Here is a 21,548-nt window from a genome sequence, read left to right on the forward strand (position 1 = left end):
TTTACATCGATAGCTACCTTAGACTTCATGTAGATATTTTCACATTATCACACAAACACATATATACACAGAAAAACAAGTACAATTTAAAATTGTGCATTTGTTTTATCCAGCAAACCATCTACTTTTACTTTTTACACAATTTTTTTTAACTTATTCTAGAATACAGGTGGGTCAAAATATCGAATCGGTGATACATCGTTGTCGATACACTAGGGTATATCAATATTAATTTGTTCATTAATATTTTAATGAACAAATTAAAGGCGCTCTAAAATAAACAGTCACTACCTCCGGTCTCCCGTGTCGGCACTGCTCAAATAAATGAGGGAAACCTGGGCGGAAGTTTACAGCGGGACAATGGTGGAGAAAGCTACATTAAGAGATGCTTCATCCATGTTCAATACATATACTTTATACATTTTGTTCTCAATGTTGTGAATAAATACAGAAATCCTGCACTTTTAACTTTTTGACGATGTTTTTTTTTTTCTTCAGTTAGACAGATATCGTGATGATATCACTGTCTTGCAATATATTGATTATCACAGAATCATTGTATCATGATATTATTGGTATCGTATCAAGAGGTACCCTGTGATTCTAAAGGTTGACCAATATATCTCCTAAAACATAACAGTCTCTCCATACATATATATTTTAAATAAAATAACACATAGAATACTGCAAGATTCTGAGAATACATATTAGTCATGTCACTATTCAATGATAACACATCCCTGTTTTTATTTTATGCTTTTATTAAATTGGCATTATTATATTACACTTTCTTGCGACACACTGGAACATATCATGTAACACATTTTTGTGAGTAGGTAAAAGAAAAGACATATAATCACAGGTAAAGACACACAGTGTATACACACCTTTGCATTCACTAAAACAATGTATTAAGTGTTGCAACTTTCCTAACAGAAAAAAACGATATGATAATAAGTAAAGATTTATATATTTGCTTATACAATTCCCCATGTGCAAAAAAAATAGCTTTATAATAAGTCTCACCTGCATGTAATTTATTTCCCTTACTTTTTTAAACATTATTCGTCATTAAATTAGATTGTTCTATTTCTTCAATCAATTAAGAATCTGAAACAGTTCTGTTCTCACACTAATGTTGTGGTTTTTTTTCACTAAACACTAACTGATTAACTGCAATCAATGATGAATGATAGCTTAGACGTAATACACGCATGCAAAATTGGACACCAAAAAAAAAGATTTGTGGGATATACAGTGCTTTTCTCTCTCTTACAGGGGGCTTAAAAAAGAAATCCAGTACAATTAGAGCATGCAGTAGTTCATCCACTAAATACAAAACATCATCAACTCCTTATTAACAACAGCACTTTTACTGCAAAACCAATCACTGAGCTGTCCATCTAAAAACATTTTCTCTTTAGTATCCATATTAAACTTGACACAAAACCTAAATCACATGCATTATTTAAGGCATTTCTGTCACCTTTTCTCCGTTTATCTGTCATCTGTCATATGTAGTCCTGCTCTTCTTTGCTCTTAATAATGCTGCTCGGTCATACCCCCTTGGTCTAATGTGCCAGGTATTTGGCCACAGAACCATAAGCATAGAGGATCTCTTTGTCCATTGGGCAGCTGAGTTTAAATTCGTCTTTTTCGTAGGCTTTTTCCAGATAACGTGTCAGACCACGAAGGTCTTTAGGAATGTTGAAGCTTCGGTACTCCTTACACACCACCTGAGAGAAAAGGAGATTTCATTTTGATGAAATTTTAGAGGGCAACATATCAACGGTCTTTTAATGATAGAAAAAAATCCAGAATAGGGACTGTATCAGTAGGCATTTTATAAAAAATAAAGCTTTTATATCAACTGTTGTTTAAGTCTCCTTACCTTAACAATGTTGAGTTTGGGAAGTAAGTTACAATCTGCCAAGGTGAGGGTGTTGCCATCCAGGAAGGAGCGCGAGGACTCATGGGCATTTGGGTTCTGATCTAGCTCATGAGGAAGAGGGGTCTCTAGGTACTTGCTCAGCCGCACCAGACTGGAAAGAAATTTCTTCTCAAGCACTGAAAGACATTCAGGTTATTTAGTCTCCCATTTGTGGCAACATATGATACAGAAATTACAGTAAATTGATTTTTAAAACCAGTGTCCTCACTGTCATTGAGATGAGGATTGGGATTCTTTATATATGCTGAGAATGTCCGGAAGATGTCTTCTCCAGCACCATTGGACTCTTTGTATCGACAGCACAGTTTTGGATACCTGCCGTTTAAAGAACAAAAATGTGTGAGATATTTTGAGGAAAAAAAAAAGGTATGAGAAAATGTAAGAAATATGATGCAGTCAGCTCACTGTGGTGGGGCTAAGGCCTCCTCCAGGAACTCCTCAATCTTGTTGGTATCAGTTTTGACCTCATCATTGTAGAGAAGGAAGGGAGGCTGAGAGCCGGGAGCCAAAGCTCTCAGCACGTCAGGTGCCCTGCAACAGAGGAGCAGAAAAAAAACAATTTTTACCTTATCAGGAGCAGGTCTTCTCTCCAGGAGTTGAGTTTTTAATAGATGAACTAAACACCTTTTAACTTTTTGACAATCAATTATCATTCTACATGCCTGGAAAGGAATGGTGAGATGAGAGATACTCAGCTGCAACATGCAACCTAACCAGTAGATCAGCAAGTAAATGTGGTCGAGGTCCAATTTTTTTTCATAGGTATTTAAATATTGGGCCAGGGAAGAAAAAAAAATCAAGTAAGAAGTTCTCTGAACATTCCATTTTTTGTGTATTTACAACAAAAAGAGTGCAATTGACATCCATTACTACACATGTTTCCTTTTTACAGAAAGAACATTTGTTTAGGCCATCATACATTAGAGTGTAATGTGATACTAAAGTCTGGCCATAAATGCAGCAAAAAGGCTAGAAAGGTTTGATCAGACAGCATGTCAGCTCAAGTTTTAGGTGAGATGCTGCCCTCACCTTCCTTTGAGCTGTATTTGAGTTACCACGGCAACCTTAGTGGTGTATTGAAAATATGTTTGCTAAAGACCTGCGGACTGTGGAGGGCAGCATTACACCTCTGAGTGAACAGCATGCCGGAAATTGTTATACGAAGACGAAGCATAGCAACACATCTCTATATTGTTTTTCATCTGAATTTTAGGGCCAATCGGTCTGCCATGATCACTGACCACAGTAAGTACACCACATTATTATTGTTGGCCTCTCTCTAGGGCCTTGCAGTCACTCCAGAACCCCAACATGCTTGGGGGTGAGGGCCCATTCACTGCTGCTTGCAACACTTTTTTTTTTTTAATTTGATTAAATTGCGCTGTGTCCTCACCTTTTCATGTCCACGGTAGTGAGGGTGAAGTTGACCCCTTTCAACCAAAGGATCATGAAGAGTCTCTGACAGAAAGGGCAGTTTCCCACACTCTCGGTGTCCAAACTGGCCTGACAGACACACACAGGACATTTTTTAAGTGACACGCCCACTGAAAGCTGAAAGCAACACACACAGAAAGGAACTCCAAGGAACAGATAGTGACAGTGGCACACTATTGCTTGAATCGGAATTAATCAGATTTAGTCTTTGAGATGACATGCTGGTATTTGTGCTGTAGTATGTCTGACCACACTGTGATTACTTGTGCTGGTATTCTTGTCAAGCCTGCTCTGCTCTGCTCTGCTCTGGCAGTCTGAAAGCAACTGCTGAGGAATTTTAAATGGAGGGCTGAGGCTGTTTTCCACCCATATTAAGTAATGACTTAAGATACTTATATATAGTGTCTATAGGCTTGGTGCAACAAACACACTTTGACAAACTAAAGTGCCCTATACAACATCAGGATACAAATAAAAGATAACCAACTACGTAGCTAAAAAAAATAAAATAAAATAAATACTGCAACAGACATTCTACTTAGAGTTTTGTTCACTGCCACAGAGGCAGTGAAATATAATGAGTGATGGTTTTGTTCATTAAAAATAACTGCAAGTTGACTTAGAAAAAATAAAAATAAAAAATAAAAATAAAATGGCAAATTTTAAGTAGGTTTTTTTTTTTTATCTTAAAACACAACAAAATTATTGTGGGTCTTACCTTCACAAAGAGTTCAATCCTCGGGGCCTCAGCCATCTTTCTGTCCCTCTGTCGCTGTCTTGTAACCCTGTAACCTCAACCTCTGATGCAAAGGCAAGCCAGAAATATGAAGTTGAAACTGGGGATGGTGACTTCTTTACAGTCTCCTCTATCACGTTTACTCACTTTGCCTGTAATTGCTTTTTTTAAAAGTCACGGTTTCACCTCGCCCTCTCCTCCCTCTCCTGTCGTCCCTGTGCCTGTCTGTTTTTTGTTTGTCTCTCACCACACCTGTCATGCCTCGGAAGGCAGCCTACACCTTCTCTGGCCTTTCCGGTCCAACCAGCAAATCCGGATGTCTCTTCTCAACCTCTCAGGTTGCATATTCTATCAAATACGTATGCCACTCTAGAACTCTTAGTTCCTCAGTCTGTCCACTTTTATTAAACCCACCTTTTTTTTCTTCATATTTCTTCATTTCTATTTAAATTGATCTTAAATATCTCCACCCCCAATTTCCTATCTATCTATTATCAATACTATTCTATTCTATTACGCTCTATTTTTATTGAACAGCGATTGTATTCATATATAAATGTTTTGATTGATGTTGCATGCTGTTCCTACAATTACAATAAAAAACATATTTGACTCTATTCTACCTTCTCTGTGTTCTGGTGTCTTACTTTTAGCTTCACGTAATTTTTTTAGTGTGTGTGTGTGTGTGCATCCCACAACCTTCTTAGTTGCCGATCAGCATTCATGTCTGCAGATAAACAGACTTCCTCATGCAGCAGGAATGTACTGGGGACAGTAAACGTTTGTGAGTGATTGGCCACAGAAAAGGAAGGAAAACACGTCCAAGCAATCCCTGACACAAAATAAAATAAACATTGTGAGCTAAGAAAAATGAGATAATATATATACATATATATATGTATATATATATAAATAAATATATACATATGTATATATACATATACATATGTATGTAAAGGAATTAAAGGATCAGATCTACTGCAAAGAAAAAGCTCACAAAATGTGATTCAACATGTAATTGAGAACTTCGAACTTCGGAGGGCAGCATTGCACCTCTTAGCGTATGGTCTGCTGACCTTATTGGAAGAGAAGAAGACAGGAAAGCCTGACAGCGCCCTCCGTTGGACAAAGTGAGCAATAGCACAAGAGTGCCTCACTCTGTCACAATGGCATCATTGGACAGTGGTATTATGTTGATGATGTTTTGATGATTTGTGTTTTCACGTCACAGACACCTTATGTTCAAATCCTGTGCTTATTGTTTCAAATTCTTTTTAGCCTTTGTGACCTCTGTGACCTCAGTTGGCATCAAGCAAAAGCTAATTACTACACTATTATACACTGTATATATTTATATATATATATATATATGTATATATATATATACACACACACAGGTTTGTACAACTATTCTCCTTTGGATTTTGCAAAGACTTCCATTCATTGGAAAAACTCAGACAAAGCATTAATCACCTTAATCATAACCTGCCAATGCCTAAACCTAACCTTGACCAAAGCATCAAAATTTTAACCCTAAACTTTGACAGTCCTTCAGAGATTAGTTCTGCCTCACGAAGACAAGGTTTTGGTCTCCATGAATTCAAATCCAGATGGATTAAGGAACGAGGAAAGAAGAAGGATGAGAATGAAGGACAATGATCTGTGTTGAAGAACTTCAAACTGTGATCTGCAGCATTACATCTGTTAGTGTACAGAAGAAGAAGTGCTTATGCCAAAAGATAACAAATATAAGTACATACAAATACCATTCACGCTCTCTGAAGACACTAAGCAGTTTGAGCAGTTTGAAAACTTATTTTCTCTGAAGCCTCAACTAGCTTCATTTTAGCGTGTAAGAATGACTCTGTTGAATACTGAATGCATAATCTGGATTAATAAATTGAATGCTTAAAGTTACTTGTCATGAGTGTTGCACCACAGCTTGAGAGGGGAGGGGTGAGGACACAGTGTCTTAGGACTTTGAAGCGTGTTGTCTGTATCACTTCCCCACATTTGCTAAATGAAGTCACTTCATGGATGATTTTCTAGCATTTGCTCTTTAATGCAAGATAGGGTTTATTGGTGGTTGGCAACCAGCTTATCTGTGTCAAGGCCTGACGAAGGAGGTGAGAAGAGCTTTGAGAGAGAGAGGGAGAATCCAATGGGGATTAAGGAACAAGGATGAGGATAAGTATAAAAGAGAGCTCCAAACTATGATAAAGAGACTGGAGAGAGTAGAGGGCCGTTCAGTGGAGAACTTTGAACTGTGCTGAAGAGCTTTGAGCTGTGTGAAGGAGGATGAGGCTGAGGAAATGAGAGGAGGCATGATCTAAATCTAAATCTAAATCTTAGAGATAAAGACTTCTTTAGATTGAAGAGCCGTGTTGAAGAAAAGAAGGAGGATGTGAATGAAGGATAGCGATCTGTGTTAGAGAACTTCGAACTGTGGAGGGCAACCTTACACCTCTTAGTGTTCAGCCTGTCCGAACTTATTAGAAGAACCTTAACCACAACCAGTTATTGCCTAAACTCAGCCCTAAACTTAATCAATTCCTCAAGTTTATATGAAAACCATAAGGGATGGTGACTCAGGGGTAGAGGGAGTCATCTCTTAACTGTAGGGTTCAAAGTGTGGGTTCGAGTCCCAGTATCCGCTAGTCTACATGCCGATGTGTCCTTGAGCAAGACACTTAACACCGTGTTGCTCCAGACAGCGTGGGAATGTGTATGACAGATCAAGCGAGAGAAAATGGGTGTGAATGGTTGAGTGTCAAAAGTGTAAGGTCATTAATACTAGAAAAGCACTATATAAATACAGATCATTTACCAAGTAGAGAAATAGACCTTTAGACAAACACTTTCCCTCTTTGTGTGTTAATCTTGATGGAATCGAGATGTCAACAGCATTTTAAAGGAAATGCCATGTCATATATTAGATGGACAAATAGGTTTGCTTTAAAAAATTGCCACATCCTGTTGCTCAATCTAACTGTCTACAGTTTGTTGATGTGGCAACTGAGACCACAATGGCCACAACTATGTGAATAATATTCTTTTAAAAAACCTTCCTTTTTCTCCCCAGACATAACATAAAAGAGAAATGTCCATTACATTACATTATTGTTATTTTTCCGAGTAGCTTCACTGTGATGATTTACTGACCGCGTGGTTTCATTTTAGCCCACGCTCGACACTTCCTCTTTTTACAGCAGAGCATGCATGCAGAGGGTGCAGCAAAATAAAAAGAAGGAAAAAGTAATAATAATAATAATAATAAAAAATCTTGGAGTGTTACCAGCACCTCTTGTTCCACCTCATCATCTCCAGGGGGTAAGATGGCTGACCAAGGAAAAGCAACATCAGAAAACTGGCTTCCTTCGCCTGGGCCACCCGGTTCACAATATAATTGTATTCGGTGCGCAAGATATATCTCTTTCCTGCCTGCATCTCCCCCCCGCCACCCCCACTGACACACTGATTAGTATCACACTTATCAAGTTACCTCGCCAGTAAAATAAATAAATAAATTAAATGTGGGCTTTGAAACCACAGAGCCTCATTTGTATTTGGCTCCCGCTCTTTATACATCTAATACAAAATGATTGAGTACAACCAACTGTTAACTGTTTTTATGCAAAAATATTGAAGTGTGCCACTATCAAAACTAAATCATCCAACCAGAAAAATAATGACTGATTAAAACTCTTGATCATACATCTCAAGGAACCAAATATCCCCCCCATTTGTGTTACAACGCTTTAGAGGAAGGTCTTATGTGTGTAAACAACATGCAGCAGGAAGACCTTCCTTATATAATCAACCCTTGGAGGATGAGCGGCTGCCACAACGACCAGGAACCAATCAGCTCTCTCTCTCCACCAGCTGAGGTGGAAACCAGTCATCATTAGCATCTTCCAGAAAACCAAGGTGAGGGAGAGACTGGCAGAGAGAGAGAGGAGGAGAGAAAGGAACAAAGATGTGCCCCACCTAGCATGTAAAAAGAGCATGTTTCTCTGAATCTTTCCTTCCTTTTTCTTTTTCTTTTTTAACTTTAAAATGGGCTCTTACTTGACCAGGTGGTGGAGAGAGTCGTCCTGGAAGTCAAAGAGTGAGATGGAGCAGGTTACGGTGAGTGCAAACTGCATTGCTGTGATGACAGGTGCAATAAGTATAAGATAAAATGCACAGCCTATATGTAAAATATAGTCAGCGATAGTGATAGGTGGTCAATAAACCAAATAAACTTAAATAAACTTGAGTGAAAAGCGATATTTTGGTGTGGTGTGGGAACAACCTGTTGGAGCTCATATGGAAACTAACCCTTAGGTAAAACTAATAACACACTCTTTGTGTTGACATGTCATGTCATACATCACCTGGAAAAACTGAATGTAAAGAAAGACGCGCAGTAAGAGGACTCAGTATTCCTAACTTGTAATCTAAAGGAGCTGTACGTAAGGAAAATGTATAAAAGAATGTCCTCTTCCTTTGTGTGTCAGAGTAAGGTCATGCTACGATCTTTATGGATTTAACATAATACAGTAAAGGCCCTGGTACTTTCACAAACAGTGCATAGCGAATTCCCGCACAAAAACCATTTCAACAACAGAAGAAGAAGGAGTCACCAAGGATAGTCATCCGAACCTCAACCTGGTGACCCTCAAACCAGCTGACACCCCCCGACTCCCCTGTCCGAGGTGAGCTGCTCAAACCAGACATGCCCGAGGGAGGTGTAGCATCGTTCTCTTCTTCTTTGGTAGGAATGTGTCCTATTCCCCGTGTCCAGACTCTGCTGTGCGCAGAAGTATACCAGGGCCTTAAGGTAGAGACACAACTTTCTTTTGGTTCCCTTTGTTCACAGTTGTTAATTCCCTTTTGTTACAGGAGGGGTCCAACATCAAAAAGACTCTACATTCAGTGAAGAAGTACATCGTCCTCTCCTTTCTTTGTCTTCTCCTGCTGTTTATTTACACTGGATACTTGAGTGGATCCCAGGCTCTAACAACCATAAGTCACACCATCTTCTGGAACCATAGCCGTAGTGGCAGCAGTGGCAGCAGCAACATCAGCAGTGGCAACATCAGTGGCAGCAGCAACAGCAGCGACAGCAGTAGCAGCAACAGCAGCATCAGAAATGTGACCATCTTGCTGTGGTACTGGCCCTTTGGCCATGTAACGTCCCTGCAGGGTGACGTGTGCTGGGACCTCTACCACATCCCTCGCTGTAGACTGGTGGACCAGCACTCCATGTTCTCATCAGCTGATGTGGTGGTCTTCCACAACAGAGAGCTGATTCAGGGCATCCAGAAGTTGCCCTTAGACCTTCCGCGGCCCCAGGGCCAGAGGTGGGCCTGGTTGTCCCTTGAGTCACCTGCTAACAATGGAAACTTGCAGCAGTATGCAAATATCTTTAACATGACCATGACGTACAGGAGGGATGCTGATATCGTTTTGCCCTACGGCATGCTGGAACCTCAGGAGACTGAGGCACAACTGGTGGAAGATGTCACTCAGAACAAGAGCTCTCTTGTCTGTTGGGTGGTCAGTAACTATCAGAACCACCACAGGAGAAGCCAAGTGTACCGTGAGCTCCTACCTGTGGTTCCTGTGAAGGTTTATGGCAAATGGACAAACACAAATCTCCCCAGCAGTGACCTCTTACCTGCAATCTCACGCTGCTACTTCTATTTGGCCTTTGAGAACTCTGTTTCCAAAGATTATATCACAGAGAAGCTGTGGTGGAACGCTTATCAAGGAGGGGCGGTACCTGTTGTCCTGGGTGCATCAGTGAGCGACTATAAAGCTGTGGCTCCGCCTAATTCTTTCATCCACGTTGATGACTTTGCATCCGTAAAAGATTTGGGCAGGTACCTGGTCGAGCTGGCAAAGGACAAGAAACGCTACAGTGAATATTTCACCTGGAGACAGCACTGGAAAGTGAAACGGTTGGCAGAATGGAGAGAGAGACTGTGTAAAATCTGCGTGCACTATGAAAGTTTACCTCAGCATAGAGTTTACAGTAATCTCATGGCCTGGGTCAATGCTAACTACTGATTAGTGGAACCATACTGCCGTAATTCTGGCAGTGTGTGGCCCTCACTTCCTGGTGGGACATGAGGGTACTGCAGGCAGGCCGTGAAATGTCAATAAAAATGAATGTTGGGGTGATTTATGGGATTATGGGCAATGATAATAGATAGGACACATTTAAACTGACTTGCTATTGTTTACTAGTGTCTTTAAGTATCACATGTGCACTACTGAGGGAACTTACAGACTATATGCACTTCAAATTAAAGAGCCTTAAAGGTTGTTCAAACTATGTGAAAGAAAATAATTTCTTCGGTTGGTGGGCCTCAAACAATTTTCAGACTTTTAACTCATGCCAGGGCCGCACAGTGGTGCACATTGCCTCACAGCAAGAAGGTTCATGTCCTGGTCTGGGCCTTGTGGAGTTTGCATGTTCTCCCTGTGATTGTCCAAAAACATGTTGAGGTTACACTCATTGTGGGTAAATGGTTGTTTGGCTCTATATGTTTGCCCAGCGATGGACTGGTGACCTGTCCAGGGTGCCCCCGCTTTTAGCCCCATGTTAGCAGGGATTAGCACCAGGATAAAGCGGTGGATGGATGGATGAACTCTTAAATGTGTTAAATATATAATCAGTAGACAGGTAGACATGACACAATAATGTGAAAAACATTGGAGGAAAAATAAAATGGAGTAAAAGTATTTAACACTTACAATGACATTGGTGTATTTGTACTGGTCATTGTGGATTAAAAAGATTATACAGCTACATTTAATGCCAAGTCAAATCACCTAGAACAAATATGTAGATCATGGGAAAATCCTGCTGCTTTTGCTCATCATGTTTGCTCACTTCTTAGTGCGAAGAAGACGCCAGCCTGGTTTGCAACTGACACAGCCACAACTATCTGAATAAACACACTTAAAAATGAAAAACAAAAATGTAAACATAGTTTTTGGCTTTCACCCCACCAGTTAGGTTATTTAAATGTCCAGATTGTAGAATGTTTTAGCATGCATGGGAGCCTCACCGTGATGACTCACTGGCATGAGAGTTCTCTGGTGCATCCACTTCCCCCTTTTGTGCTTTTACAGCAGTATGTGTATGCAGCAAAACTTATCATACAATCAAAGAGCTCAAGGATCGTGTTTGCGAAATGGAGAGCCGGAACTCAAGGTGGTGGACGCTGATAACAACAGTGGGAGCAAAATCAAATCACATGCGGTGTTTGATGCTTCACATTTAGCATTTTCCATATCAGCAGCTCACAGAAATGGGCACAAATCACTCCCGACAAGGTAAGCGAATCAGGCTGGGAGTTTTCACCGTGTCTTTTGACATTTGAAAATAACCGCTTCCTTCACTTATCCAAGCTCATAATTCAAAAGCAAAACTGGTGATATTGTAGCACAGTCCCATACGCTGAATGTCATTAGGAGGAGGAGTTAGGATAGAATATTTCACCACATCCTGTGTGTTCACATGTCACACATCCCATATAAGCTCACTTGAAGGTAAATGGCAGTGATAGCATCCCATCGTAGATGATTTCCCCCATGTCTTATATACATATATATATATATATTTATATACATACAGTATATATATATATATATGTATATATGTGTGTATATTCTGGTAATCTCCAAAGACATCCGGAGGATATCTCAGGGTAAGACACGCTTTTTCATGTGATACTTTAAAACGCATTTAAATATAACTGAGTTGAATTCATAGTGTTCAGACATATAAAGCACTGAGAAATGAGAACAAAAGACTTTCTGTTGGGCTTATGAAGGAGAAGAAGGAATCTTATGTGCAGCTCAACACAGGGGATAGAATAAATGTACTCAATTTCTAAGTTAAAGTATAATTCATATTTAATAATTTTTTTTTTTGCTGTGGAGTAAAGAGAAGTCTCATCCTTTTGTGCAGCAACTTTTCTGCTTTGAGTGGAACAATGCTTTGTTAATTAGCTGACCTTTTCAAAATAACTCTTAAAGCTTTTGCTATAGAGTGAATTGATCATTGTGCGTTGGCTCTTGTGCGTCCTTGAAAAAGAATTTTTAACTTGTCCAAAAGTAGATTTTGGACGTGACACCGCATTGACAGGCTGGACCCGCCCCGCTTTGCTTTTGAATCATATTCTGATTAACTTTAATAGCATTTGTGGTTAGACAAAGCATTTGGTCAGATTCCACGAAATGTTTGTGTGACACAACCGGACCCACAGAAATCCTTCACACCCATTTCTCTGAATCTTTCTTTCCTTTTTTTTCTTTTTCACTTAGGAAATATAAATAAAATTGCACAGGAATAGAGTTGAGAGCAGAAAACGGGCTCTTCTTGACTGGGTGGTGGAGAGTTGTCGTCCTGGAAGTCAAAGAGTGAGATGGAGAAGTTCATGGTGAGTACAAACTGCATTGCAAGTGATGACAGATGCATGATATTATCACAGATTAGGCAAAAAACTGAATCCTTGAAGGAGCTGCGTGTGAACATTGTATTGTATTAAGCCATAAAATGACATTACGTTCACAATGTAAAGCTTATTGATTGCACATTAACTGTATACACTAGGAAGAGTCCTTTTCATGTTGTGTAATGTTTTAAACTGAGATAAAATGTAAAATAAGCAGACATTCTATACAGATTTGCTGAAACAATAGAATTGAATATCAATTTACAAAAAAACTTTATGTTGAAAATGGTGTTAATCATTGTTATAAAGTAAATGTTGTGTCATACGTCACCAGGGAAAAATAGGTTTACTTTTAGAAAATGGATTAAAAATAGATTTAAACCCAAATGAGTCATCTGAGCTATATGTAAATGTGACGAAATGTATAAAAGAATATCATGTTCCTGTTTGTGTCAGAATGAAGTCATGCTATGATGCTACGACTGTTAAAATGGATTTAGCTCATCAATAAAATCAGCACTCAGCATGGATTGAACATAATACAGTTAGGTATATAGAGAGGCAACTTTCTTTATGTTTTTTGATCAAAGTTGTTCATTCCCTTTTGTGACAGGAGGGGTTGAACATCAAGAAGACTCTGCATTCGGTGAAGAAATACATCGTCCTCTCCTTTCTTTGTCTTCTCCTGCTGTTTATTTACACTGGATACTTGAGTGGATCCCAGGCTCTAACAACCATGAATCACACCATCTTCTGGAACCGTAGCGTCAGTGGCAGCAGAAATGTGACCATCTTGCTGTGGTACTGGCCCTTTGGCCATGTAACGTCCCTGCAGGGTGACGTGTGCTGGGACCTCTACCACATCCCTCGCTGTAGACTGGTGGACCAGCACTCCATGTTCTCATCAGCAGATGTGGTGGTCTTCCACAACAGAGAGCTGATTCAGGGCATCCAGAAGTTGCCCTTAGACCTTCCGCGGCCCCAGGGCCAGAGGTGGGCCTGGTTGTCCCTTGAGTCACCTGCTAACAACGGAAACTTGCAGCAGTATGCAAATATCTTTAACATGACCATGACGTACAGGAGGGATGCTGATATCGTTTTGCCCTACGGCATGCTGGAACCTCAGGAGACTGAGGCACAACTGGTGGAAGATGTCACTCAGAACAAGAGCTCTCTTGTCTGTTGGGTGGTCAGTAACTATCAGAACCACCACAGGAGAAGCCAAGTGTACCGTGAGCTCCTACCTGTGGTTCCTGTGAAGGTTTATGGCAAATGGACAAACACAAATCTCCCCAGCAGTGACCTCTTACCTGCAATCTCACGTTGCTACTTCTATTTGGCCTTTGAGAACTCTGTTTCCAAAGATTATATCACAGAGAAGCTGTGGTGGAACGCTTATCAAGGAGGGGCGGTACCTGTTGTCCTGGGTGCATCAGTGAGCGACTATAAAGCTGTGGCTCCGCCTAATTCTTTCATCCACGTTGATGACTTTGCATCCGTAAAAGATTTGGGCAGGTACCTGGTCGAGCTGGCAAAGGACAAGAAACGCTACAGTGAATATTTCACCTGGAGACAGCACTGGAAAGTGAAACGGTTGGCAGAATGGAGAGAGAGACTGTGTAAAATCTGCGTGCACTATGAAAGTTTACCTCAGCATAGAGTTTACAGTAATCTCATGGCCTGGGTCAATGCTAACTAACTGCTATTGAAGCCTACCTGGATTACTGATCAGTGGAACCTAAAAGGGCAGGCCGTGAAAGCTCATTAAAAAAGAAACTGTAAATATTTTATGGGATTATGGTCAATGATAATTGATAGAGGACACATTTAAAGTGAGAGCTTCAGAAATACAGATGGAACTTCTCTGCTTTAATACTATATGGGCCAGAGGTGGATAATAACAAGGTGTAAATTAAACCACACATTTGCATTCCTCATGGCCTGCTTTTTTATTTTTATTATTATTCATTTATTTGCATTTAATTAACTAATCATGCATTTCTTTATTTTGTTGCTGGGCTTCTTAAAGATAATAAATCAGGCCCCACAGACACTTAATCCAATTGTATTTTTCAGATAAATGTTTGCTGTGGTTATTGGGCGTGCGTTCGGTTTGCTCTCAACATCCTCAAGAGGAACCCACATCGTGAGTGGGATGTGTTCACTTGTCACTTCAACTGAAAAAACTGTCACAACCACAGACACCACTAGCCATACAAGAAAGAACCTGCTGACCTAGTTAAGTATAAATACATACACCGAGTAAGAACTTGGGTAAACAGGTCATGTTCTTTAACGTTACAGAAACTAGTTGAAATCATGAAAACAAATATGGATAAAATTAAATATGACCTGTTCTAATAGTTTGCATAAAAGCTGATGATGATCTGAGTGCACAGCAGAATGCACGGCACAAGCCCACAAAGGAAATGACTATGAATGAGTCTTGACTCTCAGATGCATCACCTTCAGGTTAAAGTGTCAGTAGACAGTTATATATGGATGGTTGTTTGTCTCTGTGTGTCCCTGTGATGGACTGGTGACCTGTCCAGGGTGTGTCCCCGCCCTTTCGTCCTAGGTCAGATGTGATTGGCACCAACACCTCCTCGCGATCCTTGTGGAGGATAAAGCAGTAGAAGATGAATGGAGAATTACAAACACAGTACATGACTCAATATAAAACATTTTGCCTTCTGGGTTGTCCGAGACTAATTTACCGCCTGGCCATTACAAGGTTTTAATCAAAATGTTCCTCCTTCCTCATTTAAAACAATGCCAGTGTACAGAAAAAAAGCAATCTTTAAAGCTTTTCAATATAACAGGATACATACTGCAGTTGTAGTGAATGAGTTTGACCTTTTCACACTATATAGACCCAGGAAAATACCTTTACCCTTGATCTCTGCACACTTAAATGAATACTTTGAGGTTGAGAAGCACAAGTTTCCAAAAATACTACCCCTATTCTAGTGATACAAAGCCGCATGAAAATCGGTTTAAAGTATTCTGTTAAACCAGTGGTGGCCAGCACTCAGAGACTAAGAGCTCTCCCACACAGATCTCTGCTCAGCTAGATTTACCGTAAATGTCTCACAACATGACAGAACAGCTTGCCATCGTTCATCTTCGTTTCGCTGGGCGTTTTTTTTTCCTTTTTCATTTTCAGAGCGAACGTGACACAAATGGTTTACTCAGTGAATTTCCCACGTTTGATATTGAACTAAGGCGAACATGCGTACACATATAAATGAAAACACTCACACAACCATATCACTTGATATGAATGCAAAAGCCACATGAAACTAGACAAAGAGTGGCATGTGGGTTGGCCAGGCCTGGTTTTAACTTTTAGTGGAATACTGTTGATGCACAAAAGAAAAGCATAATTTACTATGGTAGAAAATGTGAAAGATTTAGTGATGATAAAAAAAACACAGTGGTTTGCAAATATTGTCAAATAAGTTTTAAGTCAGTGCTACTTGGTTTGGTTTTTAGACCATTTTCAGTGAAAACACCTCAGTGTAACAAATGATATTTTTTCTGTTATAGCCAGGTTTTTTCCCAGATCCATGTCAGTTGATACAAGAACTCATTGTTACTTAAGGAAATTCAGTCACGTGAGGTATCGAGACATTTAATGTCCATTTCTGAAAAAAAGTCTCATTGACTAGAAAGCAACTTTCAGTGAACATTTGATTTAGTTATTCCGACAACATAGAACATCTTTACACAATCTGGTACACGGACACATTTTATCACCTTGAGAACAGCCGATCAAAGTCTGGCCAGACGTTTCTCGCCGCCAGTCACAAGAGACACTGAGAAAAAAAATACACTGACCGTGTGCAAATGGCAGATTTAGCAGCTAAGACACCAAGAAAACTTTCTTCACACTCCCTTAATGTTGCTTTTGATTCAGTTTGGTACACCTAACATCACTGATTGCTCCTACATATGTTTGGTCAGGAAAAATTTGGGTTTGATACACAAACACGGAAAAAAAGAGAAAGAAGAAAATATTCAACATTACAAAAGCCACTTTGTGCAAAATTCAAGGAAAAATTCACCATAAAAAGATTCTATGTTTTCCATTTCAATGGAAGATATTTTAGACCAATAATCTAGCTGCTTTTTACAGATGGACAACATTTTCATACTATAGAGAGGAATTTTGCATTTAAAAAGAACCACTCACTTATTTTTTTAAAAATCCCCCATTAACCCAGATTCACACTTCATCTACACCACAGAAAACCTAGGATTTAGTTTAAGTGGAGGAGATAACCCTGGTTCTTTAGCCCTGCCGGTATTTACATCGTCACTCTGGAACTGGACTATAGGGTAAGAAGAAAACGCAACTATTAAAGCCTATGGAATAATTTAATCTGCTTAATCCAAAAAAAGAGGCACATTTAACAAGAAGTCCAAAAATGTTGAAGTCAAATCACTTTGATGTGGAGTTTCAGGTCCCCGTTGGGATGATGTGACTCCTGTCAACAAGAGACCTCCGTCTTCATCTTGAGTTGGGGCTGAAAGAGGAGTTTGGGGGGGTAGTCTGTGGATTTGGCCAGGACTTTGAACATGTTTATCCTGTCATGTGACTAACAAGTCCTGGGTGAAGGGCTTGTTTCAGGACGTCAGGCCGGTGAAGTTGGGGCATGTACAGTGGGGGAGGAGGGGCTCCAGGGTAGGAGGAAACAGGGTAGCTCTGGCTGGGAATGGGGGATGGGACCATGTTCAGTGGGGACGGGCTTTGCTCGTAATACTCGCACTCTTCATCCAGCGGCAAAGCCAGTCGCTTTCCTTTCTGTCTTCGGTTGCAGAACCAAACACGTACCACCTGCCAAGAACAAGCGCGTTAAAAAAAAATACAAGCCCCAAAACAAGATTCTGCAGAATGGTGAGTGTTTCTTTGCCGTTGCACTTACGTCTCTCTCCAAGCCCAAGTCATCTGAAATCTGTGTGATCTCCTGGGTGTTGGGTTTGGGACACTTGATAAAGTAAGACTCCAGAGCAGAGCGCACGGCGCCCTCTAGGCTGGTCCTCCGCTTCCTCTTTCTGGTGTCAACAAATACTCTCTCGATCTTGTACATCTAAGACATCGGAAATGAGTTTATTATGAGTGCACAAGGTGAGGATGTACAGTCAGCTCTACAAATAAGGCAGCCGTAATTGGTGGGGGTTCTCACTAAACCTAGTGCTTAATACCACCACTAGATGGCAGATGGTTCAATCCTATTTTGATTCGTTTGTCTTGTAGACTGGTTGACAGATGTTTTGAGTGCTCCAAACTTACATCCTGGGGATTCTCCGAGGTCTCGGCTTCATTCAGCCATCTCTGCAGAAGAGGTTTGAGCTTGCACATGTTCTTAAAGCTGAGTTGTAGAGCCTCGAAGCGGCAAATCGTTGTCTGGCTGAACATCTTGCCTGCAGGAGAACACCAAAATGGATATTGATATTCCCCACAACAACATTAGGAAGACTGACTTGGGGGAAAGTCTACTATTCCATACAGTTACATTGCATTATTGACACAATGATAGCCCATAGATTCAGGGACCAACTCCACACAAACTCAATTTACAAACATTTTATCCCCCATAAGGCAGCAAAGCTTACCATAAAGGTTCCCCAGGGCAAGGCCAACATCAGCTTGAGTGAAACCCAACGTGATGCGCTTGTGTTTCAGTTCCTTAGCAAACTGCTCCAGTTCCTCTGTGGACAGGTTCTCCTGTGTTAGAAAGCACACATTGATGAAGGAATTAAGAGATGGAAAACTTGAGCATAAAATCAGATTCCCTACAAAATGAAACACTCAAATGACAAAACATAATTTTTAAGTATTTTACCTCCTCAGAGTCGCTGCACCCGCCGCTGGAGGAGCCGCTGCTGCGCGTGGAGGAGGCCACGTTCGGCGCTTGGGGCCCCGGGGCCGCCTGAGTAGCGCTCACGCTGAAAAACGCGTTTCCTGGTAGACCGTTGCTCGGGGGCGACGGGGACATAGACGGGGAGGATGCGGAAGACGTTGAGGGGTTTGGGTTATTGCTGCCAGGCGGGGTGATGTGCGCGATCCCAGGCCAGAAGGACGGGTTCCACGCCGCGGGGTAGAAGACTCCGTGGGGCATCGCGGCGGAGGTTGGCGGGGTCGGGTAGTGTTGAGCCTTTATCTCCGTTGAGTAGTCATCCCCGGTGTCCTTCTCCGTCTTAATTTCGGGGTGTTTGATTTGCTCCCGGGTCTCGGCTATAGGGGGGCTGAGGTTTGTGGGCTGGGTCACTGCCGTCACGCCGGGTACCTGGCCAGTGTACTCGGGTGCGGCGAAGGCATACCAGTGCTTTGGTTGCCCAAAATCTCCTGCCTGCAAGTCAGATCCCCTGTAGTCACTGGTCATGGCTGGGAACGGGAAAATAGTCTGCGCGGAGGCCGATGTGATGGCACCATACGCGGCTTTGTTGTAGAGGATGCTCGGGTCCGACAGAACGCTGTGGGAAAGTTGGAATGACGCAGCGTTGCCCAGAACGTCTTGACCCAGAAGCTGGGCGCAAGTGTTGGAGCGGCTGAAGTCATACGGCCTGCTTTGGTACTCCGGACTCTGCGACCTCTCAGACATCTTCCAAACGATTTAACAACCCTATTCAATCTGGCACGCGTCTCACACTGAAAGTTATTTTTAAAAAGTCAAAGTGGTTTTAAAGCTACTCATACGTTTCCAGGTTTACGCACGAACCAAAGAGGGATAAAAAAAAAGTTCTCCAGTGTTTGAGTTTAAGTCCGTTTGAGGGAAAGTTCCGCAAAGGCCTTGTCGTTTTGGTGCATAACATAAACACCAACACGCCAGCGGCCTACTCCATGAAATCCTGCCTCGCACGACGCCTTCCACTCACTTCACCTTCAAACTCACACGCTCGTCTCCAGCCAGGCCTCCACAGGTTTTCCTAATCACAGCTGCGGGTGTTACGGAGCGCCGCATCTCTCCTCTCATTGGCTGGCGCAGACAATTGCGCACAGCTGACGGTGAGTTTGTGAATGACCTTGATTCTCACCCAAGCGGTGGGCGTGTTTTCACAGAAACTCCGGGCCCACTGTTGCTCTCTGTATGTGGAATTGCAACATTAAAACTCAGGGAAACGCATATTTACATTGCTAAACAGGGACTACATGGCAACACTATAAACTCAGCCCATACATGAATTAAAATGATTTATCTGTAAAGACATGGCTTTCATATTAAAATCCAATCCATTTAACCACGTACGTTTAAATAAATAAATAAAATAGTGACACTGCAATTGTGAATAAATCGGAGTAAACTAGTGACTGAATAAATGAATGGGGAACAAAGAATGTTTGTTCTGCTGCTCATAAATTAGGGATCACAGTGATCAGGATTATTATATCACCTAAGTTTCACATAAAAGCTAATTCAAGGACTTTATGGGGGGACAAACTGCATGTATTGTTACATTTCCGCCTCCTTTATGCGCATTTTTCTGTCTTACACTATTTAGTAAGTGGCACATTTTTAATGACATGTACAGTGATATTATGCTTTTATAGGCACATATGTGTGCATATTTGTACATATTATGTATATTTACCAGATGTTAATATATATCTAACTTGGAAATTTAGTAATGTAAGTTATTTTAGTTATTTTGCATTATATAGACTTTACTATGTTTAGACTGGATATTTATTTTTATTTTATTGCTCTTTCCACATCACACTTTGAAAACAAACACCATGGATAAGTCACACACACACAAAACACCAAGAGCTTTCAGGTGAACTTCTCACAAACTCTCCCTCCTTGATCGGTGGCCATTCAAAGTGCCCTGGATGGTCGATTCACCGGCGCAGATGCGCTCCCCCCAGCGCGAGTCGTTGGTCGCAGATTGAGGCAGGAAGACGCACTGCGGGGAGGGAGTGAGGGTGCCATTGTACGACCTGGCCCCGGGGCACCCCGTGGATTTCAGATCCCGAGTTGCGATGGTCGACTATTAGCTCCTTTTCAGATTGAAACAATAAGTCTCAACTCTTTGATTCCGCCCCACACCCACCACCTCCTCCTCCTCCTCCTCCCCCTGTGTGCGTCCTCTGAAACAAACACCAGACACAAGTTTCACTCTGGTCTGACACTCCTGCAGAATCCTGTATGAGAAGCCCCGAAGGTCCAGAAACAGGTCTGAGGACCTCATTGTTGTCTGCAGGTGCAATCATCCAATTACTCAATTACTTGTAGATACTGTAGCTACATCCTGCAGCAGATTTTGAAAAAATACTTCTGTACTATAATACTTTTTGATGACATTACACTGTTTTAAAGTCTTATCAGAGGGCACAATGTTATATTATTAATTATTTCGAGGGGCATCACAGGCACTTGGAATAATGTAATGATGATAGTTCACAATAAAAATGCAGTGTTTTGGGGGAAGATGCTGCAATCTATCTATCTGTCTATCTATCTGTCTATCTACTGTATTTAGGACACAGTCATTTGCAAATTATTGTTAAATGTAACATCCCTTTCTGTGATTGTACAGTCAAATATTTTTTTTACAGTGTAAAAATCTAGGAAGTGGATTTTCTTTTATTTATTTTTTTAAAGTGTCACCGGTTTAGAAAAAAAAGAAAAAGCCAGGACCAGGACCAGAAGGCCTGGGGAGACCACAAGGGCCTGGTCAATGGCTTAAAAGACATCAAACCTTAGCCCTACAAGCATTGTCCTGGACCATGGACTTGGGGGTCTAATTGTCATGCAAAAGGCAGACAGCAAGAGAGATGGTATAGACTTTAGGAGGTGCTTCAGAGAGAAAGAGACAGCAGAGCACAGCACTCTCGGGGTGGTGGTGGTGGGGGCTGGTGCAGGTCAGACTTGAATAGCTGGGTACAGTGAGGAGGATGTGTGTGAGAGGAGTTTCAGGGGATTTGGTTGAACTCCCCCCCCCCTACCCCTAACCCAGATGTCTCAGA

General features: G+C 41.2%; 4 protein-coding genes across 9 annotated transcripts; 2 read left to right on the top strand and 2 right to left on the bottom strand.

Annotated features, from left to right (window-relative positions):
• Positions 1-743: 743 nt before the first annotated feature.
• Positions 744-7,507, bottom strand: clic3 (chloride intracellular channel 3). Of its 3 annotated transcripts, none has more exons than XM_044012500.1 (7): positions 7,423-7,507; positions 4,104-4,886; positions 3,345-3,454; positions 2,357-2,482; positions 2,160-2,266; positions 1,892-2,067; positions 744-1,736 (listed from the first exon to the last, which is right to left on the bottom strand). In XM_044012500.1, the coding sequence occupies exons 2-7, from the start codon at positions 4,137-4,139 to the stop codon at positions 1,572-1,574; spliced, it is 720 nt and encodes a 239-aa protein (XP_043868435.1). In that variant the 5' UTR covers positions 4,140-4,886; positions 7,423-7,507; the 3' UTR covers positions 744-1,571. The 3 variants fall into 3 exon arrangements, with proteins under 3 accessions (XP_043868435.1, XP_043868436.1, XP_043868434.1); XM_044012501.1 differs by lacking the exon at positions 7,423-7,507 and having other exon boundaries at positions 4,104-4,185; positions 4,821-4,953; XM_044012499.1 differs by lacking the exon at positions 7,423-7,507 and having other exon boundaries at positions 4,104-4,972.
• Positions 7,508-7,580: 73 nt separating this feature from the next.
• On the top strand, positions 7,581-10,443 carry LOC122758362 (alpha-(1,3)-fucosyltransferase 7-like). 3 transcript variants are annotated; one of them, XM_044012495.1, is made up of 3 exons: positions 7,581-8,048; positions 8,198-8,249; positions 9,006-10,443. In XM_044012495.1, exons 2-3 carry the CDS (start codon positions 8,235-8,237, stop codon positions 10,173-10,175), a joined length of 1,185 nt encoding a protein of 394 aa, XP_043868430.1. In that variant the 5' UTR covers positions 7,581-8,048; positions 8,198-8,234; the 3' UTR covers positions 10,176-10,443. The 3 variants fall into 3 exon arrangements, with proteins under 3 accessions (XP_043868430.1, XP_043868429.1, XP_043868428.1); XM_044012494.1 differs by lacking the exon at positions 7,581-8,048 and adding an exon at positions 8,055-8,115; XM_044012493.1 differs by lacking the exon at positions 7,581-8,048 and having other exon boundaries at positions 8,055-8,249.
• Positions 8,227-14,511, top strand: LOC122758363 (alpha-(1,3)-fucosyltransferase 7-like). 2 transcript variants are annotated; one of them, XM_044012498.1, is made up of 3 exons: positions 8,227-8,249; positions 12,444-12,559; positions 13,188-14,511. In XM_044012498.1, exons 2-3 carry the CDS (start codon positions 12,545-12,547, stop codon positions 14,271-14,273), a joined length of 1,101 nt encoding a protein of 366 aa, XP_043868433.1. In that variant the 5' UTR covers positions 8,227-8,249; positions 12,444-12,544; the 3' UTR covers positions 14,274-14,511. The 2 variants fall into 2 exon arrangements, with proteins under 2 accessions (XP_043868433.1, XP_043868431.1); XM_044012496.1 differs by lacking the exon at positions 8,227-8,249 and adding an exon at positions 11,482-11,824.
• A 1,681-nt stretch (positions 14,512-16,192) lies between these two features.
• On the bottom strand, positions 16,193-20,608 carry pou5f3 (POU domain, class 5, transcription factor 3). Its single transcript, XM_044053701.1, has 5 exons — positions 18,424-20,608; positions 18,194-18,305; positions 17,871-18,001; positions 17,503-17,667; positions 16,193-17,414 (listed from the first exon to the last, which is right to left on the bottom strand). Exons 1-5 carry the CDS (start codon positions 19,180-19,182, stop codon positions 17,160-17,162), a joined length of 1,422 nt encoding a protein of 473 aa, XP_043909636.1. The 5' UTR covers positions 19,183-20,608; the 3' UTR covers positions 16,193-17,159.
• Positions 20,609-21,548: the final 940 nt, after the last annotated feature.

This window comes from Solea senegalensis, linkage group LG21 (assembly GCF_019176455.1).
Source record: "Solea senegalensis isolate Sse05_10M linkage group LG21, IFAPA_SoseM_1, whole genome shotgun sequence".
Taxonomy (NCBI): domain Eukaryota; kingdom Metazoa; phylum Chordata; class Actinopteri; order Pleuronectiformes; family Soleidae; genus Solea; species Solea senegalensis.